The sequence below is a fragment of the Prionailurus viverrinus genome, chromosome B2 (genome assembly GCF_022837055.1).
Source record: "Prionailurus viverrinus isolate Anna chromosome B2, UM_Priviv_1.0, whole genome shotgun sequence".
NCBI classification, from domain to species: domain Eukaryota; kingdom Metazoa; phylum Chordata; class Mammalia; order Carnivora; family Felidae; genus Prionailurus; species Prionailurus viverrinus.
In genome coordinates, this window is record NC_062565.1 from 117,522,655 (window position 1) to 117,541,535 (window position 18,881).

The window sequence follows — 18,881 nt, forward strand, 5'->3', positions numbered from 1 at the left end:
GCTGGGCAGCCCACAGTGGCCTTCCTGGGTTCTGGGTCCTTGGACGCTCCTACAGGCCACCTCCACTGCCAGAGGGGCCCCAGGCACAGCCTCCTCTCACAGCCACCTGGACTTGGCCACAGGCCGTCTCAGTGCAGACACTACCTGACACTCTGTGCTGACAGCAGCCACTGTCCCTCACTTGCACAACTGCTCTCCTCTTCCAGGCCTCTGCCTAGTTTTTTGTTTTCGGCCCTAAAGCCCAGGGCCCACCCCTCTTCCCTAGACTGAGACCACTGGACCCACTGGCCACACAGGGGGGCTGGGCCGCCAAGACTTTTTTTGTTGTTAATTCTGTACATCATGAAATGTTTTATTCTTTACAAAACGCATGCTTGCTTCTTCCTTCCTCATCCCCAGGGAGGCAAGTTAATCCAGGGAGCTAAGCTTGCCCCAGCAGGCCTCCTTCTCAAGGCTGCTCCACCGTGCAGACACAACTGACATCTTTCTCACCCCACCCTGTCCTTCCTGCACTGGGTCTGCACACTGGCAGTTATGGAAGACCATTTCATGCAACCCATTCGGCTGGGTACAGAGAAAGGATATGATGCCAAGGAGCTTAAAAAGGCACAGAGCATTAGGAGACAAATAGGAAAGCACGCAGACATCCCCCAAAGAACTCTCCGTGGTAAAGTGACACAGGGACGGCATCCTAGGACAGCAGGAGCATTCCGAGTGAACACAGAATTCTGTTTTTGCGAAGATTAGCAATTTGTGGCCGCGGGACATTTATGGGAACCTGTCATGCAGGGACACCTTGGCCTGGAAATCAGCTATTTATAAAACAGGTCTAGGTTTAGGACCAAGAATAAGGCAGTCCCCAACCTTCAGCTTTCTGACAAGTTTCAAATTACTCAGCCTACAAGTGAGAAGCTCCAGAAAGAGCTGCGGTGAGGTGATTGTTTGATTACTAGTTATAAACTAAGAAAATCTATTTGCTATGAAAAATGTCCACAGTTAAAAGAGACTTACAAGCATATACTCCCCAGACAACCAACCCTCACTCACCACCTTCTTAAATATCTTCAGTAATTGAATCAAAAGTGCTCTTGAAACACCAAATAGGACATTTTATTTTGAGACTTTTCAGTCTGTGGTAGGTCCAGGCTTTAATGTCCTTGCAGCCCCTTGAAGTATTTGAGTGATTTGGGTAAGTGAAAATGAGTCGTTTCTTAGCAACTGTGCAAATTCCACATTTTCACAGCTAAAGAGAATGCTCATTTGGATTTCAGTGGAAAGTTCTCATGCAACAGAAAGGGTACTAAGACGATCTAGATGGTTGGGGAAGGCCTACAGACTCACAGCTGTCTTACTGTCCTATCTGCAGGGCTAAGGAAAACTGATTATTCAGCTTCTGTAGAAAAATTCAACCACCTAATGGCAATGACAGTGGCGATGGTCGTGGTGGTGGTGGTGTTTTAAAGGCCTATCTTGTTACCGTGTCCTGCTGCTTCCGGGAGATTTTCAATGCATTTGAAGATAGTTTGAAGTTTATAAATGCCTACTGACGGAGAGAGAAAAGAAGCCCTACGTCGGGACTTTCTCCTCTACTCTATCTACAGGAACCTTCCCTTCCCCATCGGCTCCTATGCCCCCCACCGCGTCTCTGGCATGCCCAGACTGCTGCTTTGAAAGATCCAGATCAAGGTCTATCTCAGAACACATCCTTCCTGTGAATGGAGGTCTCACTGCCATTCAGACACACATGCCTTAAAGGAAGAAAAATGATAACTGCACTTACTCTATGCCTTTCAGTAGAAAGACAATGACAAAGCTTCACATCAGAATTGGTCTATATTATAAGCTGTGTGATCTGAGACTAGTTATTCCACATACATGAGCTTTTTCTTTTTTAAGGCAAGGATAATAATTCTCACCTTATGAGGATTAAGCCAATTCTGTTTTAAAGGGCTTTGCACGTAGAGAGTACTCAATAAATATTTGTTTTTCTTTTCCTCTGTGATTTAATTTGCCCCAGTTACATGAATAGCCGACCACAAAATGCCAGGAGACACCTCAAGGCCACACAAAATTATTTACTAAATGGAAGAATTTAGTGAAACTATTTACTTCTTCATTGCGGTAAAGGCTATCTTAGGGCCAGAAAGTATTTCAAATGATCTCCCAAAGTGCCTATTTTATTACCAGCGAATTGCTTAGAATCCAGGTTGGTATAACCTCATCTCGATACCAACAAGAGAAGAGTTTTTATTCTAAACATGCACAAAACTTCTAATCTAGTATTCTGTTGGAATGTATATACTTCTAGAAACCACATTCAGTTTGCAAAAGTTGGAAACAAATCATTTCTATGGATGGACTTGTGGTGAAGACCTGGACAGCAGACTGCCCAGGTCCAAATCCCAGCACCACCACTTACAAGCTATAGGACCTCAACTACATGACTTCATTACTCTGTGCCTTGATCTCCTCACGTATGAACTGGGGCTGATACCACGGACTGCTTGGTTGTCATGAGGATTAAATGAATTAAGACAGCTTCTCTAACTCAATGGTAGGAACCCTTACCCAAAAGCCAACGTTCCGCAAGAAAACACTGAGATTGTCCTCATATTTTGAATGGAAAGCAACATATGAGGGTCTATCCAGGACCCTCAATGGGTTTTCTAAAACGTAACACACAGCAAAACTCTAATACATAATTAACAAACTATCATGTTAAATGCAAAACGCTGTTCAACAAAGATCAAATGACCAGTAAGATGAAGTGTTGTTCCCAGGCAGTGACATCGCACATATCCTCTTAGCTGACACTGGGTGTGTGTTTCAAGATATCCACATCATACTAAAATTGTAACTAGAGGGAAGCCTGGGTGGCTCAGTAGGTTAAGCATCTGACTGCAGCTCAGATCATGATCTAAAGGTTCATGAGTTCAAGCCCCGCGTCGGGCTCTGTGCTGACAACTCAGAGCCTGGAACCTGCTTCAGATTCTGTGTCTCCCTCTCTCTGACCCTTCCCCGCTCATGCTCTGTCTCTCTCTGTCTCTCAAAGATGAATAAACGTTAAAAAAAAAAACTGTTTTTAATACTCTTAAAAAATATTTTTTAATGTAACTCGAAATATTTCCCTGACATTTGTGTTTAAAATGTCATAATGAGTTTGGAGGCATACATACAAATTGTCCCTATAAAAATATAAACTAGGGGTGCTTGGGTGGCTCAGCTGGTTGAGTGTCTGACTCTTGACTTTGGCTCAGGTCATGATTTCAATTTTTCTTGGGTTCAAGCCTCGAATCAGGCTCTGTGCTGACAGTGCTGAGCCTGTTTGGGATTCTCTGTCTCTCTGCCCTGCCCCTGGCTCACACTCTCTCTCCCTCTCTCTCTCTCAAAATAAATTAAAAAAATAAAAAATAAAAAATAAAAATGTAATATTGAAAGACTTGTATTCTGTGAAGCTCAGGTATTAAAAAACGAGAAACATTTTTACTGTGGAAACATGTTCACCAAGGGCAGATTCTCCAGGACAGGACTGTGGTAATAAAATAAACTGTGGCCAGCAGAAGAAGGGTGATTTAAAAAAAAAAAACAAAAAAACAAAAAAAACAACAAAAAAAAACCTCTCCTCCTACTACTACAGAAAAGCCCAAAATATGTCACTAATTCCAAAGTAGACAATTTTTAACATTTTCCATATATAATGAGTTAGCAATATTTTGAAATTTCACAAACTGTGTTCCCTGGATCACTGGCATTAAGTGTTGTGCAAAAGGGAGCTCCTAGGTCAAATAAATTTGGAATATACTTCTTGCTAAAAGTTTTTTAGGAAATCATACTACATGCTAAGACATTATATACTACAGAATATCCTATGGTAAACTTTGCTTACACCAAATATTATTACCACAAACCCTTTTTAATTGGAACATCTAAAGGTGCCTGTGTGGCTCAGTCAGTTGGGTGCTCTACTCTTGATTTTGTGCCCCTCACTCGTATGCTGGTGCTTGAAAGAAAGGGAAGGAAGGGAAGGAAGAAAAAGAAGAAAAAAATGGAACACCTAATGTCAGTATTCCATACACAATTTGGGAAACAGAGAGAGAGCTAACACTTTGGCTTTTTTTATTGAAGAAATTTTGCTTTAAGAAGATTAACAAAGTATTATTAGTCTCTACTGAAATGTGTAAAAAAAAAAAAAAAAAAACTATTAGAACAGGCTTTTCGTTTTAAAGACACCTAACATGGATTCTGTTTGCAAGTTCCAAGCTGCAAAATAAGCTGAAAAGGGATTAGTCTCTTTCTTTTGCCTGAAAAATGGAGATGATATAACTTTGATCTACACTATAGGGACAGAAAAATTGGTGAAAATGTATTTCTCCAAAGGATCCTAAAATCTTAGGAATTCGGTGATCTGAAAAATAAAACATTACCATCATTTCTATAGACAAATCATTTAAATTTATGCAATAAGTTCTCACAAAAACAATAGCAGCCCTGAGTTGTAAAAATACAAAGTATTTCACAAGGAACGTCTGGCTGGCTCAAGAGCATGTGACTCTTGATTTCAGGTTCATAAGTTCGAGCCCCATGTTGGGTGTAGAGATTACTTAAATAAATTAATGAACATATATGTATGTAACATAGTCTAGTCTTAAAGTATGTTTAAAAAAAAATTCCTTCTGTTAGAGAAAAAACACTCCCGCACCCTCCAGAGCTAAGAGGGTGCCCTAGCCACTTTATCTTCCTCCTTGCTTTGAAGAAAGTACGGCAAGAGCAAAGACTGTTTAGTAATACACAGAATAAAGCAAAAGTTTCTCAACAGGAAAGGGAATCCGACAGTGATGCTGCTTTGGTATGTTAAGGCTCAATGATAGGAGTTATTGGATGGCTAAATGTAACATACTGAGAGGAGAAAAAAACAAGTGTCTCGAACACTAGCAATTAATTTCTATATAGCCTCTGGGATGCTTTCCATATGTACTCTGTGGTCTCAAAAATATCATGTACTCCAAGATACTACACCTGTGCCCAACAGTCCCTCAGAGAACATACCACAGGATGTAACCAAACTGGCAACTTTGGTGCTATGAAAGGGAGAACATGTTCTTTACAAGGGGCTGCCCTTTTCTCAGCACTGTGTTCTTCTCAAGTTCAAATCCGCTTGTGCCTAAAATCCAGCTCGAATTTAGATCCTTTTTTGAAAATCATTTTTGAGAATCAAGAATTTTGTTTTGGTGGAAAGAAGAAAAGGCCCTATAATCAACTGTCCTGCACGCGATAAAATCTGACCCTTCCCAAGTACCAAAAATCAATCAGTTCACAAATATAGCTGAATTCCTACATATATGCTGCCGCATCCATCTAGTGTTTGGTAGAGTGGAAAATTAAGGCCCCGCTTAAAGGCCGTCGCAATCTGTACGAATAGAAAATATTCTCTAAAATAAACTTACCTAACAGAGCAAGGCACAGGGATAAGTGCACAGAGAATGTGTATATGCTAGTGTAGAATGTTAAAGTCAAGTTCCAGGGAACAGAGATTTCTGTAGAAGAGCAGCAGGCAAGAAGACCAGAAAGGCAGGTAGGGCCAGATAGAGACTGGAATGATAACAGTAGTTTAGTGCCAAAGATGGCCTCACTGTGTGCAAGCCATTCCCTCCACTGAGAATGGGGGGAATAAATCTGAGCTGGCCTAGGATTAGCTGGTCAGTATATGGTCATGTGGCACTAAGTAATTTCTGAGGTTAGGTCCTAAGAAGCTGGCAGGTTCCACTTGACTTCCTGGAAGGCTCACTCCGGGTAAACCAGCAAGAGCATAAGAAGTCTATCTTGCTACCGCCACGCCAGGAGGAAGCCCACGCTAGTCATGTAGGGAAGCTGCATGAAAAGAGATGACCCACCAGGCCAGGTGCCAAACCTGTTGGAGAAGCCTCTGGTGACCCCCACCCTCGGCCCATCTCACTGGATAGACCCCAAGAAAGAACTTGATTATGATGTTCCAGGATCATGAAAGAAAAGTATCATTTTAAGCCACTACAATTTGGAGTGGTACATTACAGAGCAAGCGATCATTGAAACGACCACCTTGACCTTCAGGATTGAGGTCACAAACCAGTGGTGCCTGAGTCAGATCCAACCTACAAGCAGGATTTTAGGGGGACTCACTGAGTATTTTTTAAATTCTCTACAGAAACCCACATTTTTCTGAGACCTGCACTTTCCAGTCATTCCCTTCATTTATTATATAACCTGCCATCTCTCTATTAAGTAGACAAACCTTTATCTAAAAACTGGGGAGCAAAGGATTAACACTTATATAATTACCTAAATACATCCAGTGTGATAATATCGTATGATTACTATAATAGAGAATGACTCAAAAGTGCTATAATTCAAAATAATTTTAGCAAATACTAAAACATACATATACTCATTTTCAATAAGAAATTTAAAAAATTAACAGGAATTTGCTTCAAAAAAATAAAACACTATATAAATTTACTTCTACCTCGACCTCAATAACTTCTATCAGCTGATGAGCTGCAACTTTTAGTGTATTATTTGGATCAGAGAGAAATAACAGACACACGCTTCGTAACTCTAGTAAAAACATTAATTATAGAATAAGTCGATCGAGTTACATGTTTCTAGACCACCTATAAATAGCCAAAGTTCCTTACGACTTTCAGTTGCCAACTTACCTTTTCTTACTCAAACCAAATCTCAATTATTCAACGATAAATTATTTTAAGTTTTATGCCTCAGGCCATGACTTCCTCCTAAACATGATACTGAAAGAAAATCGTTTTAGAACCCATTTGAAGAATACTGCAAGCTCTTTGAAAGCAGGAATTCTTATACTTATTCTAGGCTTATCATTTACATCCCCTCCCCACCAAAAAAAAAGACCTTCACAGTTTTAGTTAAAATACCTATTAAGATTTTTTAAATAATTTAAAATTTAAGATACATATTCCACATTAACATATCCTAATGCCTTTATAAGTCACCGAATTCTTCCTATGTAAACTTTCAATTTTATGCTGCTCATCAGTAACCTATAATTCCTATTATTTTCCTCAAAATATGGATGGTAACTGACAGATACTAGCATTCAGAGATAAACCAGATGTCTACAGCCAAACCACCCAAACCAAAACCACTTGCTAATGAGAGTTCAATAACCTTCCACGAAGTTCCAGTTGCTCCGCAGCGTGACGTGAAACCATTTCCCACTTAATTCATGACATTTTCTTCTCATCTGACTCAACGAGGATCACAAGAACATGTATCAATTTCCATCTTCCCAACTCTTCCAAAAGAAATGACAAATCTAAACAAGCGCATAATCCGTAATGGAAGGCAGGCACATGACTAGGGGATGTGGAAAGGGCACGGTTGCCGGGATGTGCACAGATCCTGTGTGCTTTGGGAGGCACAATGTACAGCAGGGTAAAACTACAGGCAGGAAACAAACAAACAAACAAAAAAACCCTAGCACCTCTGCTTATCAATGCACGAGGGGGTCCTGAGAGGCAACAAAGAAACACTGAACAATAACCTCCAAGTTACTTGAAGATTTTGAGCTTGAAAAATGTATTTGGGAACCTGTTGTTGGGAGTGCAGAACACGTTTACCCATAGCAACAGTACTGCAAATAAACAGTGCTTTGAGTTGTGTGGCTAGTGAAAAGACGCCTATTAAACCATAAAATGGCACAACTGGAAAATCTGTAGCCGTATGGAATGTAAACACCATTTATGCTATAGTTTTCCCAATGGAAAACAGCTTCTGCCTTTCTATATGGCATCTATTCGTCCCCCGCACCACCCCCCACCCACGCCAGTTCACCACCTCATCTTTTCCTCTAGGACTTCTTCCACCAAAAAGTCCAAGGTCCTTAGAGGTGGAAGTAAAACAGCCTGCTCTTGTGAGCTTTTTGCAAGCAGGAGCTGCAGAGTCTTTGGCAAATTGAAAGGCAGGTGCAGAGAGGGGTTTGAGAACTGCCTAAGAGGACAGACTCTCTAGCCTGGGGCCCACGACCCAGGAGGCATTTATAGGATACAGATTTAGAGAAAAATCAGCAGTACGGTTTTCAAACGTGTGCACTAAACGAGACAGGGCACAGAGCTCAGGGGGAATTGGGTGAGGGAACACAGCCCCCCAGATCTGTCCCTGGATATCCTACCCTCGAGAGAGCTCTGCTCCATGAAACATCACTTCTTGGTTATGAAATCAAAAGTTGTTCATAAAGTACATACGTATATTTTAAGGGGAAAGAAAAGGAAAAAGTATCCTTTCCTCAAATACGTTAGTTAATAGTCATATAGCAATCAAGCCGCTCTTCAAGCAACATGAGCAAGACTTCCTTGCCCTACATGAAATGGTTTCACATATTAAGAGTAACAAATGATTTAGAAATTTCCATCTCCCCAAACTATAAAAAAACTACTCAAAACAGGGGCGCCTGGGTGGTTCAGTCAGTTAAGCTTCTGACTTCAGCTAATGTCATGATCTTATGGTCTGTGAGTTCAAGCCCCATGGCGGGCTCTGTGCTGAAAGCTCAGAGCCTGAAGCCTGCTTCTGATTCTGTGTCTTCCTCTGTCTCTCTGCCATCCCCTACTCACTCTCTCTCTCTCTCTCTCTCAAAAATGAGGAAACACTAAAAAAAAAAGAAAAAAAGAAAAAAAAAAAACCTACTCAAAACAGTTACCAGAGACTAATAAGGGTTCATTACCTTTAAATCCTTTTTAAGCTTTTTTATTTTTATTTTTTGGTATTCTTAGTAGTTATTAAAATTAATATAATAAAATTAATATAATTGGAGACATTTTTATAATTTATTCCACAACTATTTTTAAAATCAAGAAGTTATACTGCCTGTGTATTAAAGCAAATATTCCTTTTTGCCAAGCCACTTACAAATCAATCTCAAAAATGCTTTCAGAGCGCCTGGGTGGCTCAGTCAGTTAAGCATCTGACTCTTGGTTTCGGCTGAGGTCATTATCTCAGGGTTCATGGGTTGGAGCCATGCATCAGGCTCTGCATTGGCAGTGCAGAGCCTGACAATGCAGAGCCTGCTTGGAATTCTCTCTCTCTCTCTCTCTCTCTCTGACCCTCTCCTGCTCACGTTCTCTCTTAAAATAAATAAAAAATAAACATTTTTTTAAAAAGTACTTCCAAATTAATTCACCAACAGGTGAAACTTCGACTGCCTACATCATCACAGAAAACTTGTGTTTTTAGTCAAACACTCTTCTAAATATGTCACATATATTAACTGAGTCAATACTCCTAACAACCCTTGAGTTAGGTATTTTTTCCCCATTTGCAGAAGGAAAAGAAAAAAACTGAGGCCCTTTGACCTTGGCCCTTGCTCAAGGTCACAGAGCTATTAAATGACAGAGCCAGGATTCTGACCCGGATAGTGTAGCTCCAAAGTCTGTGTGTGTAATCACTACACCCTATTCCCTCTCACACTCATTCATTCATTAAAACTTTCGTTACCTGCCTGAGGTACTTTAAGGCCTAGGTGTAAGAAACCAAAAAAAAAAAAAAAAAGGCAAGGTCTCAAAGTTCAAAAAACTTACATTTTAGTACACAGCAAAAAAAGGAAAATGCAAATTCAACCAAAAGCTCAAGCTGACAATTCTACCTAAGTGAAATGTCTGAGGAAAGTTTAAGATACTGTACTGAAAAGGCTTTATAATAATACTCATCTGTATATTTTTTTAAACTCTCAAAAGCCATATATTTCGTCTTTACAATTAACCTTGTGAAGCACACAGAGCATGATTACACCCATTTCATAGATGATGAAACAGATAAAGGTGGGATGCACTCAACAGCTTAAAAAGATGCCACATCCCTTGGGGGGGTCTGCCCTACCCACAGAATCTGCCTCACTAAAAATACCCCAAGAGGTCAAATCATAGGCTTCCTGGGGCAGCTCAAGATTAACTGGGTAAATCATATCCCCTTTCAAAACTTTGAAATTAGGAAACAGAGAGATGGGTCAGTTTCCTACAAGATACAAGGGGATAGAGGGCAACAAGGCTGGGGCATCCATTAAGAGCCAAGCTTGAGCTTACTTTTTATTGTGGAGTTTTTTTTTAATGTCTCTTATTTATTTCTGAGAGAGAGAGAGAGAGAGAGAGAGAGTGTGCACAAACACAGGCGCTCACGCACGAGCCAGGGAGGGGCAGAGGATCCGAAGCAGGCTCCACCCTGACAGCACAGAGCCCCATATGGGACTTGAACCCACCAACTGTGAGATCATGACCTGAGCCAAAGTCAAAGTCAGATACTCAACTGACTGAGCCACCCAGGTTCCCTGAGAGCCAAGCTCCAGCTTAAAATGATAAGATTATAAAGCCAGCCAACAGAAAAGAATAAAGAGTGTCAGTAGAGGGAGAGTAGATTGCTGTATGACCCATCACTGAGGGGAAAAAGACCAGCAATGCCTCCTCTCCCCAGGACCCAGCTGCCTGCAATAAACCTCATTTTCCCTAAGGACACTGCCTTCTCTGCCAAAACCACCCCCAAACAGCATGAGTAAAGGAGACGGCTTTTCACACACTTTCAGCAGAGAAATTCAGACACTTAGTGCACATGAGTTTGGAAGAGACTCCAGATGTGGTAATTGGCCACACCAGTCTCCATGGTTTCTGTTTACTTCTTGCAAAAAAAGGGATAAACTCGGCCTGCTCACACGACAAACACAGAAGTCAAAAGAATGTGTCTTCCAGATTATCCAGACAGGATCCCTTGTGCCCCATCTACCCTAATCCACTCCCAACACTTTTTTATCCATTCCTGCTCCCCTCAGGTGAAGAGTCTCATTCTTTCTCTCTTATCAAGAGCAAAGAAGTCATTAAATACCAACAGCAACTAAAACTTCACAGCAATTTCATCTCAGGGTATTTGAAATGAAAGATTTAGGTCAGGACAGAAATCATCCAGAGGAGAGAGTACAGGAGAGGAATGGCATCACACTAACCCTACACACCTTCTTCCCCAAACCAAGCATGGAGATCAAGCTGCTTCCCTCCCCCCTCCCCACCGCCAACACCACCAAGCAACAGTCTGAAGCCTCAAGCGACTGACAAGTAGACAAGTAGAAAGTCTTTTCAGGACCCTTGGACAGACCTGAATGAAGAGGCAGGGGAGAGAAGAGAGAGAAGGCAGACAAAGGAAGTGAGACCTCATAATTCCAGGACCATTCTGGACAAATTGTCCATTCCGGACAAATGCAGGCTCAGCCTCTAGGACGTGGGTGTTTTCTCTAATTTGTCAATGATATTAGGCGTGCAACTAACAAAGAATTTAAAAATAAGAGAAAAAAATAATTCAATTTGGAGGTCCAGTTATCAAAAACTACTAATGCCTAATTGGCATGCAATCTGGTAGCAATCAAGTGTATCCTCAAATGCATAAATTTTGTGAGTTCATTTCGGAGCAACGGTCTTAAATTTGCAACAAAAAGCAAGAACTTAAAACATAAAAAGAACATAAACCTTTAAACAAGCATACGCCCCACTTAGAAAAGAGACAAAAGTCAGCAGGCACAGGTGGATAGTATCATCGAAAACAAAAGGTTTTTTATAGCAGGCTTCAGAGGTTTGTTTGTTTTGTTTTGTGTTTTGCAAGTGGTGGAGGGAGCAGTTCCTGAGATTTTTAAATTCCCATATTTGAAAAGCATAAACCTAATATTAGTTCCATGAAGATAACTCGAAACAGGCCCACAGAAATCACCGACTTCTCAGCTGAGGGCAGTTAAAAGGCAAGTATCACACAACTCTAAATAAAGGCGAGACTTGCCCAGTTGGAGTACTGGGTGTGTCTTTTAACGACTCAAGAGAAAATTGTGGATAAGGCTTCTAAACTACACGGTAAAGAAGTTTTCAGAAAGGACTCATGTCCTGAAATGGAAGACTAGATTGATCTAGAAGAAGTTATCCATTTACATAGGTTAAAAATGCATTTGGTCCAGGGGCACCTGGGTGTCTCAGTTAGTTAAGCATCAGACTCGACTTTGGCTCAGGTCATGGTCTCATGGCTCATGGGACTGAGCCCTGCATCAGGCTCTGTGCTGACAGTGTGGGGCCTGCTTGGGATTCTCTCTCTCCTTCTCTCTGCTCCCCACCCCCCAAGCACACACTCCTTTTCTCCTTTTCTCCCTCTCTCTCTCTCTCTCAGAATAAACAAACATTTAAAAAGAATGCATTCATTTATCCCTAAATCCTGCAAATTTAGAATGTCTTTAAAGCAAAGGTTGGGAATAATAAGAAATGTTACTTCACTTATTACATAACTGCATTATTAAAAACTCTTTACTATCCTTTTCTTCACCAAAAAATACACATAATCTCAGCTAATACACAAATTCAGAGGGAAAAATTTCTATTCATGATAATAGTACATAATTTTTTTTTAATGTCATGGACTTACATAAAAATTCTGAACTCATCGAGAAAGCCACCATGTCCTTCCCTTAATGCTTCTTTGAAAAAGACACTTCCAAGTTCTACGTCCAAAACTGGGTATCGGATCTTGCCCGGCCGATCCTTCTTTCACTCTGGAAGCCTTCCCCAACTAAATAAATGGAGTTGCATAGGCCAAATCTTGCAACCATCTTTATTCCCACTGGCTCATACACCCAAACCCTCAGGAAATCCAAAAATTCCTACCTTCAAAATATTTCACCACTCTCCACCCCCACTACCCAAACAACTGAGACCTCGGCCAAAGCCACCATTACCTTACCCTCCTGCGTAGTGTGCTTATTTCCATAGTCCAACATGTATACAACAGCCAGAGAGGCTCTTTGAAACCAAAATATGCTCTGTTCCTCCAGCGTACAAAATCCTCCTTACTCGCTGGCTTCCCTCAAGTTAAGTTCCTCAGGTGGGCTACAAAACAATCCGATCTACCAGTCCTGTCTTGTTTTCTTCTCCTCATCTCTACTCATTCCCAAGCACTCCAGCCACACAGAGCTCACTCTTTGCCCCTCTGGTGCTTGCTCTAGGGCTTACTCTAGGTTTATGGCTCCCATACTCCCCACCCTGCTCTGCCTTGAAAGCTCTTCCTCTAATTCTTGTCCCCAGATATCAGCAAGGCTCCTGCTCAGGCCTTCACTTTCTACCCTGTGCACCCTCCCTGCCCCCCATCCCCTCAGGCAGGTGCTTATCTGTCTTCCTCTCCACTGTAGCCCGGCTCCTGAACACCTGCCTGACATACAGTGAGCTTAGTAATTACACACAGAATGACTGAGTGACCAAATGGTTATGCTTTTGACATAACTTTATAGAGCCAAGAGATGGGTAGGATTTGAAAATGTTTAGGATTAAACAAAGCATATAAAGATGGCCACCCCCTTCCATTTGGCACACTGGGCAGTTCTTAAAGGAGGAGGGGGGATGTTAAGGACTGCAAGGAGTCCAGCTGCCAAAAGACGACCCACCCACATTCCATCTTGCCACAAAGGTCCGTGTTTGCAGACCTCAGTGTGGCCCATAAATGCCCCAAAGCAGGTTCACTAAAAGCAGCTGTCACTAGCTCAAATCGTAAATGTTGCTCCAGATCAAAAGGACATTTCCAAGGTCTTTCAGACGTCAAAGGCCTAAACTTTTCACATTACGGTTCATTTTCAGTTATGCCAATTTTAGTTAATCACATAAATCACATCCAGGTTTCTTAACACATGACGAAATGTGAGCTTTACAGGCATCAGCCCACTTAATCCTCCCAATGAAGTGAGTACCATTAAATTTAATTTACAAGTAGAGAGTTAAACAACCCCTCCCAGGGCCACACTGCTAAGGAGTGGGAGAGTCGAGATGCAAACCCAGGCAAGTTGTTCCGAGAGCCCAGAGTTTCAGAGTCTCTGTCACCATGACATAGTGCCCCTTGGTTCCACTTGCCCAACACCAATGGCCTGCAAATCGTGTCAACAAAACAAGACCTTCCATGATGAGTGCCATACATCTGCTCAAGGAAGACATAAACATATCTCAAAAGTCAACTGGAATTAAAAGTTCCAATAAAGAAAATACCATTTGACACTAACATTTACCTAATATTGACAAAAACTGATATAAAACAAACAGAAGCTTTTCTTAAAAAGCCACTCCCTGGGTGGCCCAGTTGGTTGAACATCTGACTTCGGCTCAGGTCATGATATTCCAGCTGGCGAGTTGGAGCCCCACGTCAGGCTTGCTACTGTCAGCAGAGGGCCCACTTCAGATCCTCTGCACCCCCCGTCCCTGCCCCACTTGTCCTGTCTCAAAAATAAACATTAAAAAAAAAAAAGAAAAAAAGTCAAGGGAGAATAGTAAAAATAGACAAAATGCAGTATTCTTTGAAAAATTTGCTTTGCTAAAGCAAACATTATGAAACCTGCTTGAAAATTAACAAGTAAATACTCATAAATATAGCTAGTCCTAAAAAGCGGTTTCCTTTGGAAATATTTGTGTATAAGTCAGTCAGCACAACTAACGTTCGCATGTCTCTTCAAACCCCAATGTTTTAAGGAAGACATAGTTCAAAAAATTGAAATCAGGATTCTGTAAATATTTGAGAGACTCTAACCAGAAGGAGGAGGAACTCCTTAATGAGTCATCCAGTGAATGTGTTCTGATAAAGAAGGATAATGGAATGGAATGGAAGGAATTTTACACTAACAGATCACTTACAAAAATATTAATTCCCTACTACCCTAGCTTCTCCAAAGACCAAAATAAAAGTAAAAAAAAGGACTTAAGCAAAACTAAAAATCAAACATGTTCTATAAATATTCTAAATCATATACATTGCCCTTTATACTTTTCAAACAACATAGGAGTTCACCTTATTGGACATTTGATTAAACAGTTGAAAGTGCGTATTATTTGGAAAAGACATAACCTTGCAATAAGCCAAGTTAGACTTCAGTGCTCCCGCCACCAATTGTTAAATGGGTGGGAGAGAACAGAGCCTAATTTTTCCCCTTTTTAAGTTCTGTTTTGGTTTGGTTTGCATTTGAACAGCTTTTTTTTTTTCTTCAACGTTTTATTTATTTTTGGGACAGAGAGAGACAGAGCATGAACGGGGGAGGGGCAGAGAGAGAGGGAGACACAGAATCGGAAACAGGCTCCAGGCTCTGAGCCATCAGCCCAGAGCCTGACGCGGGGCTCGAACTCAAGGACCGTGAGATCGTGACCTGGCTGAAGTCGGACGCTTAACCGACTGCGCCACCCAGGTGCCCCTTGAACAGCTTTTTAAAATAAGCATCAACCATCAGCCTTACACTGAGAGCAGCTTCCCAGTGCTTAAAGCACCAGGTGACCAACCCAACCAAAGCAAACACCCTTTGTACCTCCTCCCCCACCACCATCTTTAGGGGGTCTCTCCTGACCCCATCACACCTCCCTCCATCCAACCCTCTGCCACCCCACCTGTAGTATCTCAACCCTTCTAGGCTAAAGAGGGTGGCTCCCAAAGTAACACTAAGTTAAATTATTCCATACTTAATGATAAAATCCATTAAGGACTGTCCTTTCTCCCTCCTTCCTGCCTTTCTTCCCAGCCCTCAAATCAGGGCTCCCATCTTCCCCAATCAATATAAAGAACCACCCGGCACAGTCAGTAAAGCATGAGACTCTTGATGTCAGGGTCATGAGTTCAAGCCCCACACTGGGCATGGAGCCTACTTAAAAAAAGAAAAAAAAAACTGTCTCTAGGACTCTAATTTAGTGGTGAGAAAGAATTTGGAACCAGTATGGGCAATATGGCAGCCAGCAGGGGAAGCACGTGGGAGAAAGACCTGGTCCCCTGGCAACCTACTGTCTTAGCACCTTTTGATCCTGCTTTAGCATAGATTGGGAGTGATCTGTCCTCTCTTTTATTCTCTCAACCCACTCAAGTACAGGCCACCAACAACAGGCTGCAAAACTGCAAATATAGAATAAAGTCTCCAAATCAGAATATGCCGCCCCCTGGCCAAGGTCTGGAACCACAGGCCTTGCAACACCCTAATAATTCCTGGGGTTTGAGTCCTCAACGTGAAAATGAGAGGTTTGGACTCAATGTCCCTAAGGTTCTTTCCACTCTCACGATCAAGATCCAAGATTCAGTTCAGATCTCCAGGTCACCCCAGAGTAGTCACTGGAGAACTTACCAGGTTTGCACAACCCTGATGTGTACTCCCAAGTTAAGGACAACAGGAGGCTAGTGTGTTACAGGCTGCTTACTGCTAAAAGGTTACCAATACATCAGTGAACTACAGACAAATCGAAAATGTTTAATGATAGGTCACAGAATATGCTTAAAATAATATAATAACACATCTAAAACACAAGTAGCAATTCCCTTTTATCTCTGGAAATGAATTTATTCAATAGAATACTACATAGTGCGGTTGCTATGTGAGGAAAAGTTCTGGTCAGCTTCAGAATTGAATAGAGTACTACAGCCATTCCTTTGATTTTTATTCCCCTCCTCCACATTTGAGGATTTTTAAAACAAATGAAAGAAGGCATTATTTCAGCTTAAGGCATAAGCATAAGTCATATAAGAACAAAGAAAGTTTTATTGTCACATTAAACATGAAGGAGGAAATATGCTTCCTGATAACTAATTTACATTATGCTACTAATTTAGGTTAAGCATTTGCTTTTTGCAAGCTTCTAAGCCAATATTTACAATTTATATCTATGACTAGAGGTAAAAATGTTTGGCTAGTAAGAAGGTCATTAAGGGAAAGAAGATTAAAAAAAAAAAAAGCCCTTGAAAAATCAGAACAAAGTACACAGAAAGGTACTCTGTGCCTCAGTGGTCTATAGAACATTTGCCCTTTCTGCCTATAAAGTGATTTAACATTAACCACATTTCACTCTGGCCCCAGAGTACTAACCTCCTGATAAGGACTCCTTTTTGAAAGCTCTACCCCATGCACACGCATACACAAAAGAATGGGAAACATACTGCCACAGGCCAGTGTCTTGGGCTTTTTGCCTAAGAAGTTTGCTTTCTGCGAGGAGCTGGGAAGGGGCGGGGAGGGGGGAGCTCTAACAACAACAGATTGTACAATTAACAGCCTCCCTGCTTCTTGGCACACTTTCCAACTAGCAGTTCCAGCGGCTGTGCCCTGCGCCCATTCAAGAATTTCATCTCATAGGAAGTGTTACAAATATAGTCATTTGATCTTTCCACATTTGCAAATGCACCTGCTAAGCAACAAGCCTGACAGCCATATCCCCATGTTCCTTCCCATCCATCTTTACCAGTAATGGTGGGGGCTATCTCAGACGCGGAATAGGTGAAATAAACGCAAAGTAACAAAACCCCTGCCAAACACTTTTGCGGGTGCAGGAGGTTAGGTTCGACGTGTGCGCGACGCCGTTCCTACCCGCCCCCCCCCCCCAACTTCCCTGTCACTTTTTTTTTTTCTTTTTTCCTGGAGCAGGTAAGGGGTTTTTGTTTTGCTCTCGGGCTTTCAAATGCCAGGGGCTTACCTTGGGGTGGCTTCCTCACCAACCTTGCCATGGTTCCCCCCCACGGCCTGGTCCTTGCCGCTGGGGTGGTAGGCAGTTAGGACAACTCCCTGGGAACTGGACAGCCAGCTCATGGTGACAGAAGGGGCATAATTTCTCGGATCCTGACACAGAGAAGGGGAATGAAGTTCCTCTGGGCAGCTCTGCTCATTAGCATTGGCCGGCTCCTCCTCTCGAGGCCCGGCCGGGGCTGGTGATTCACACGGGAGGGGCGGGGCCTCGCCAGTGAAGCGCTGACTGGCTCTCCAATGAGAAGAGCCGTGACTCAGAGTATTGTTTCAACCCCGGGCAATTCCAGTTCGAGTGGCTTTAGTTAAGGAAGGGCAGAGGGGCTACGCTTTAACTTTTACTGCTCCCTTCCCTGAATTATTCTGATCTGATTAAACTACCAGGTTGTGGACTTTTCTCATCCATGTAAGTACAAGCCGTCAGAAAATAATGTGTTACTACAGAGTTGTTTTTTTTTTTCCTTCCCAATTCCTGTTTCCATCTGATAATTTCTGCTGCTTCATGTAACATGAGTAAGGGCATTTCTTAACCCCTTCACGTTCAACGTTGAAATTAACCATAGCAAAACCCAATGCACCTGGAGCAAAAGTGTGCAATACCGGTAACAAGAAAACCTCTATCTCATGTGTCTGGCTTAAAAAGTCCTCATAAAATGTGTATCCCAGAAGGCCATCTTCTTTCAACGTAAAAGCCAATGCCAAATTTACCTCTTGATTTTGTCAAACCACCCTTCGGTACTAGAAAGAGATCTACCAATACTCAGTTACATGTTACTGCTGAGAATAAAAGAGGTACTTACCATTTGTTGAGCACCTACCATATGCCAGACCCTCTCTGTGACAACTGTTTCACATGTATTATCCCTTCAATTCATTTCAATTCTTACACACACACACACACACACACACACACACACACACACACACACACAAACCCTACAAGACAGGCATCATTATCACCTGCATTTTACAAAATTTAAGAGAAGTAAAGCTGAGGGGTTGGGGTAAGTAAGTTCTCTTGGCGCAGAGAACACATGTGTTCTGTGCCAGAAGCTGCATTTGAACAGAATTCTAGACTAAATTCTGTTCTTTTCAACCAGCATGCTGCTTTTTATCTTGTAGATTAGGAAACGAGCTCAAAAGTTCTGAAAATTACAAAGGATGTTTCTGTGTTCTTTCTCCCCCTCCAAAAAGGATTTCTACTCTCTTCTATATACTTAGTAGTCCAAATTGAAATGGTTTTTGTTGATTGTGATGATCTGTTTATGTATCTAAAATTCCTCATAAGTTGGTTTTTTGTTTTTTTTTTTTTTTACTTCATTGCTCTATAAATAGACTGCTTACACTTTTT

General features: G+C 41.7%; 1 protein-coding gene across 2 annotated transcripts in view; it reads right to left on the reverse strand.

Moving 5' to 3' along the window:
* Nucleotides 1-17,696, reverse strand: part of ARHGAP18 (Rho GTPase activating protein 18) — a 123,323-nt gene extending 105,627 nt beyond the window's left edge. For both annotated transcript variants that reach the window (XM_047859627.1, XM_047859626.1), the window contains exon 1: nt 17,484-17,696. In XM_047859627.1, the coding sequence (XP_047715583.1) occupies nt 17,484-17,596 (113 nt within the window). In that variant the 5' untranslated portion in view covers nt 17,597-17,696. The remainder of the gene's footprint in view (nt 1-17,483) is intronic.
* Between the last annotated feature and the right edge of the window lie 1,185 nt (nt 17,697-18,881).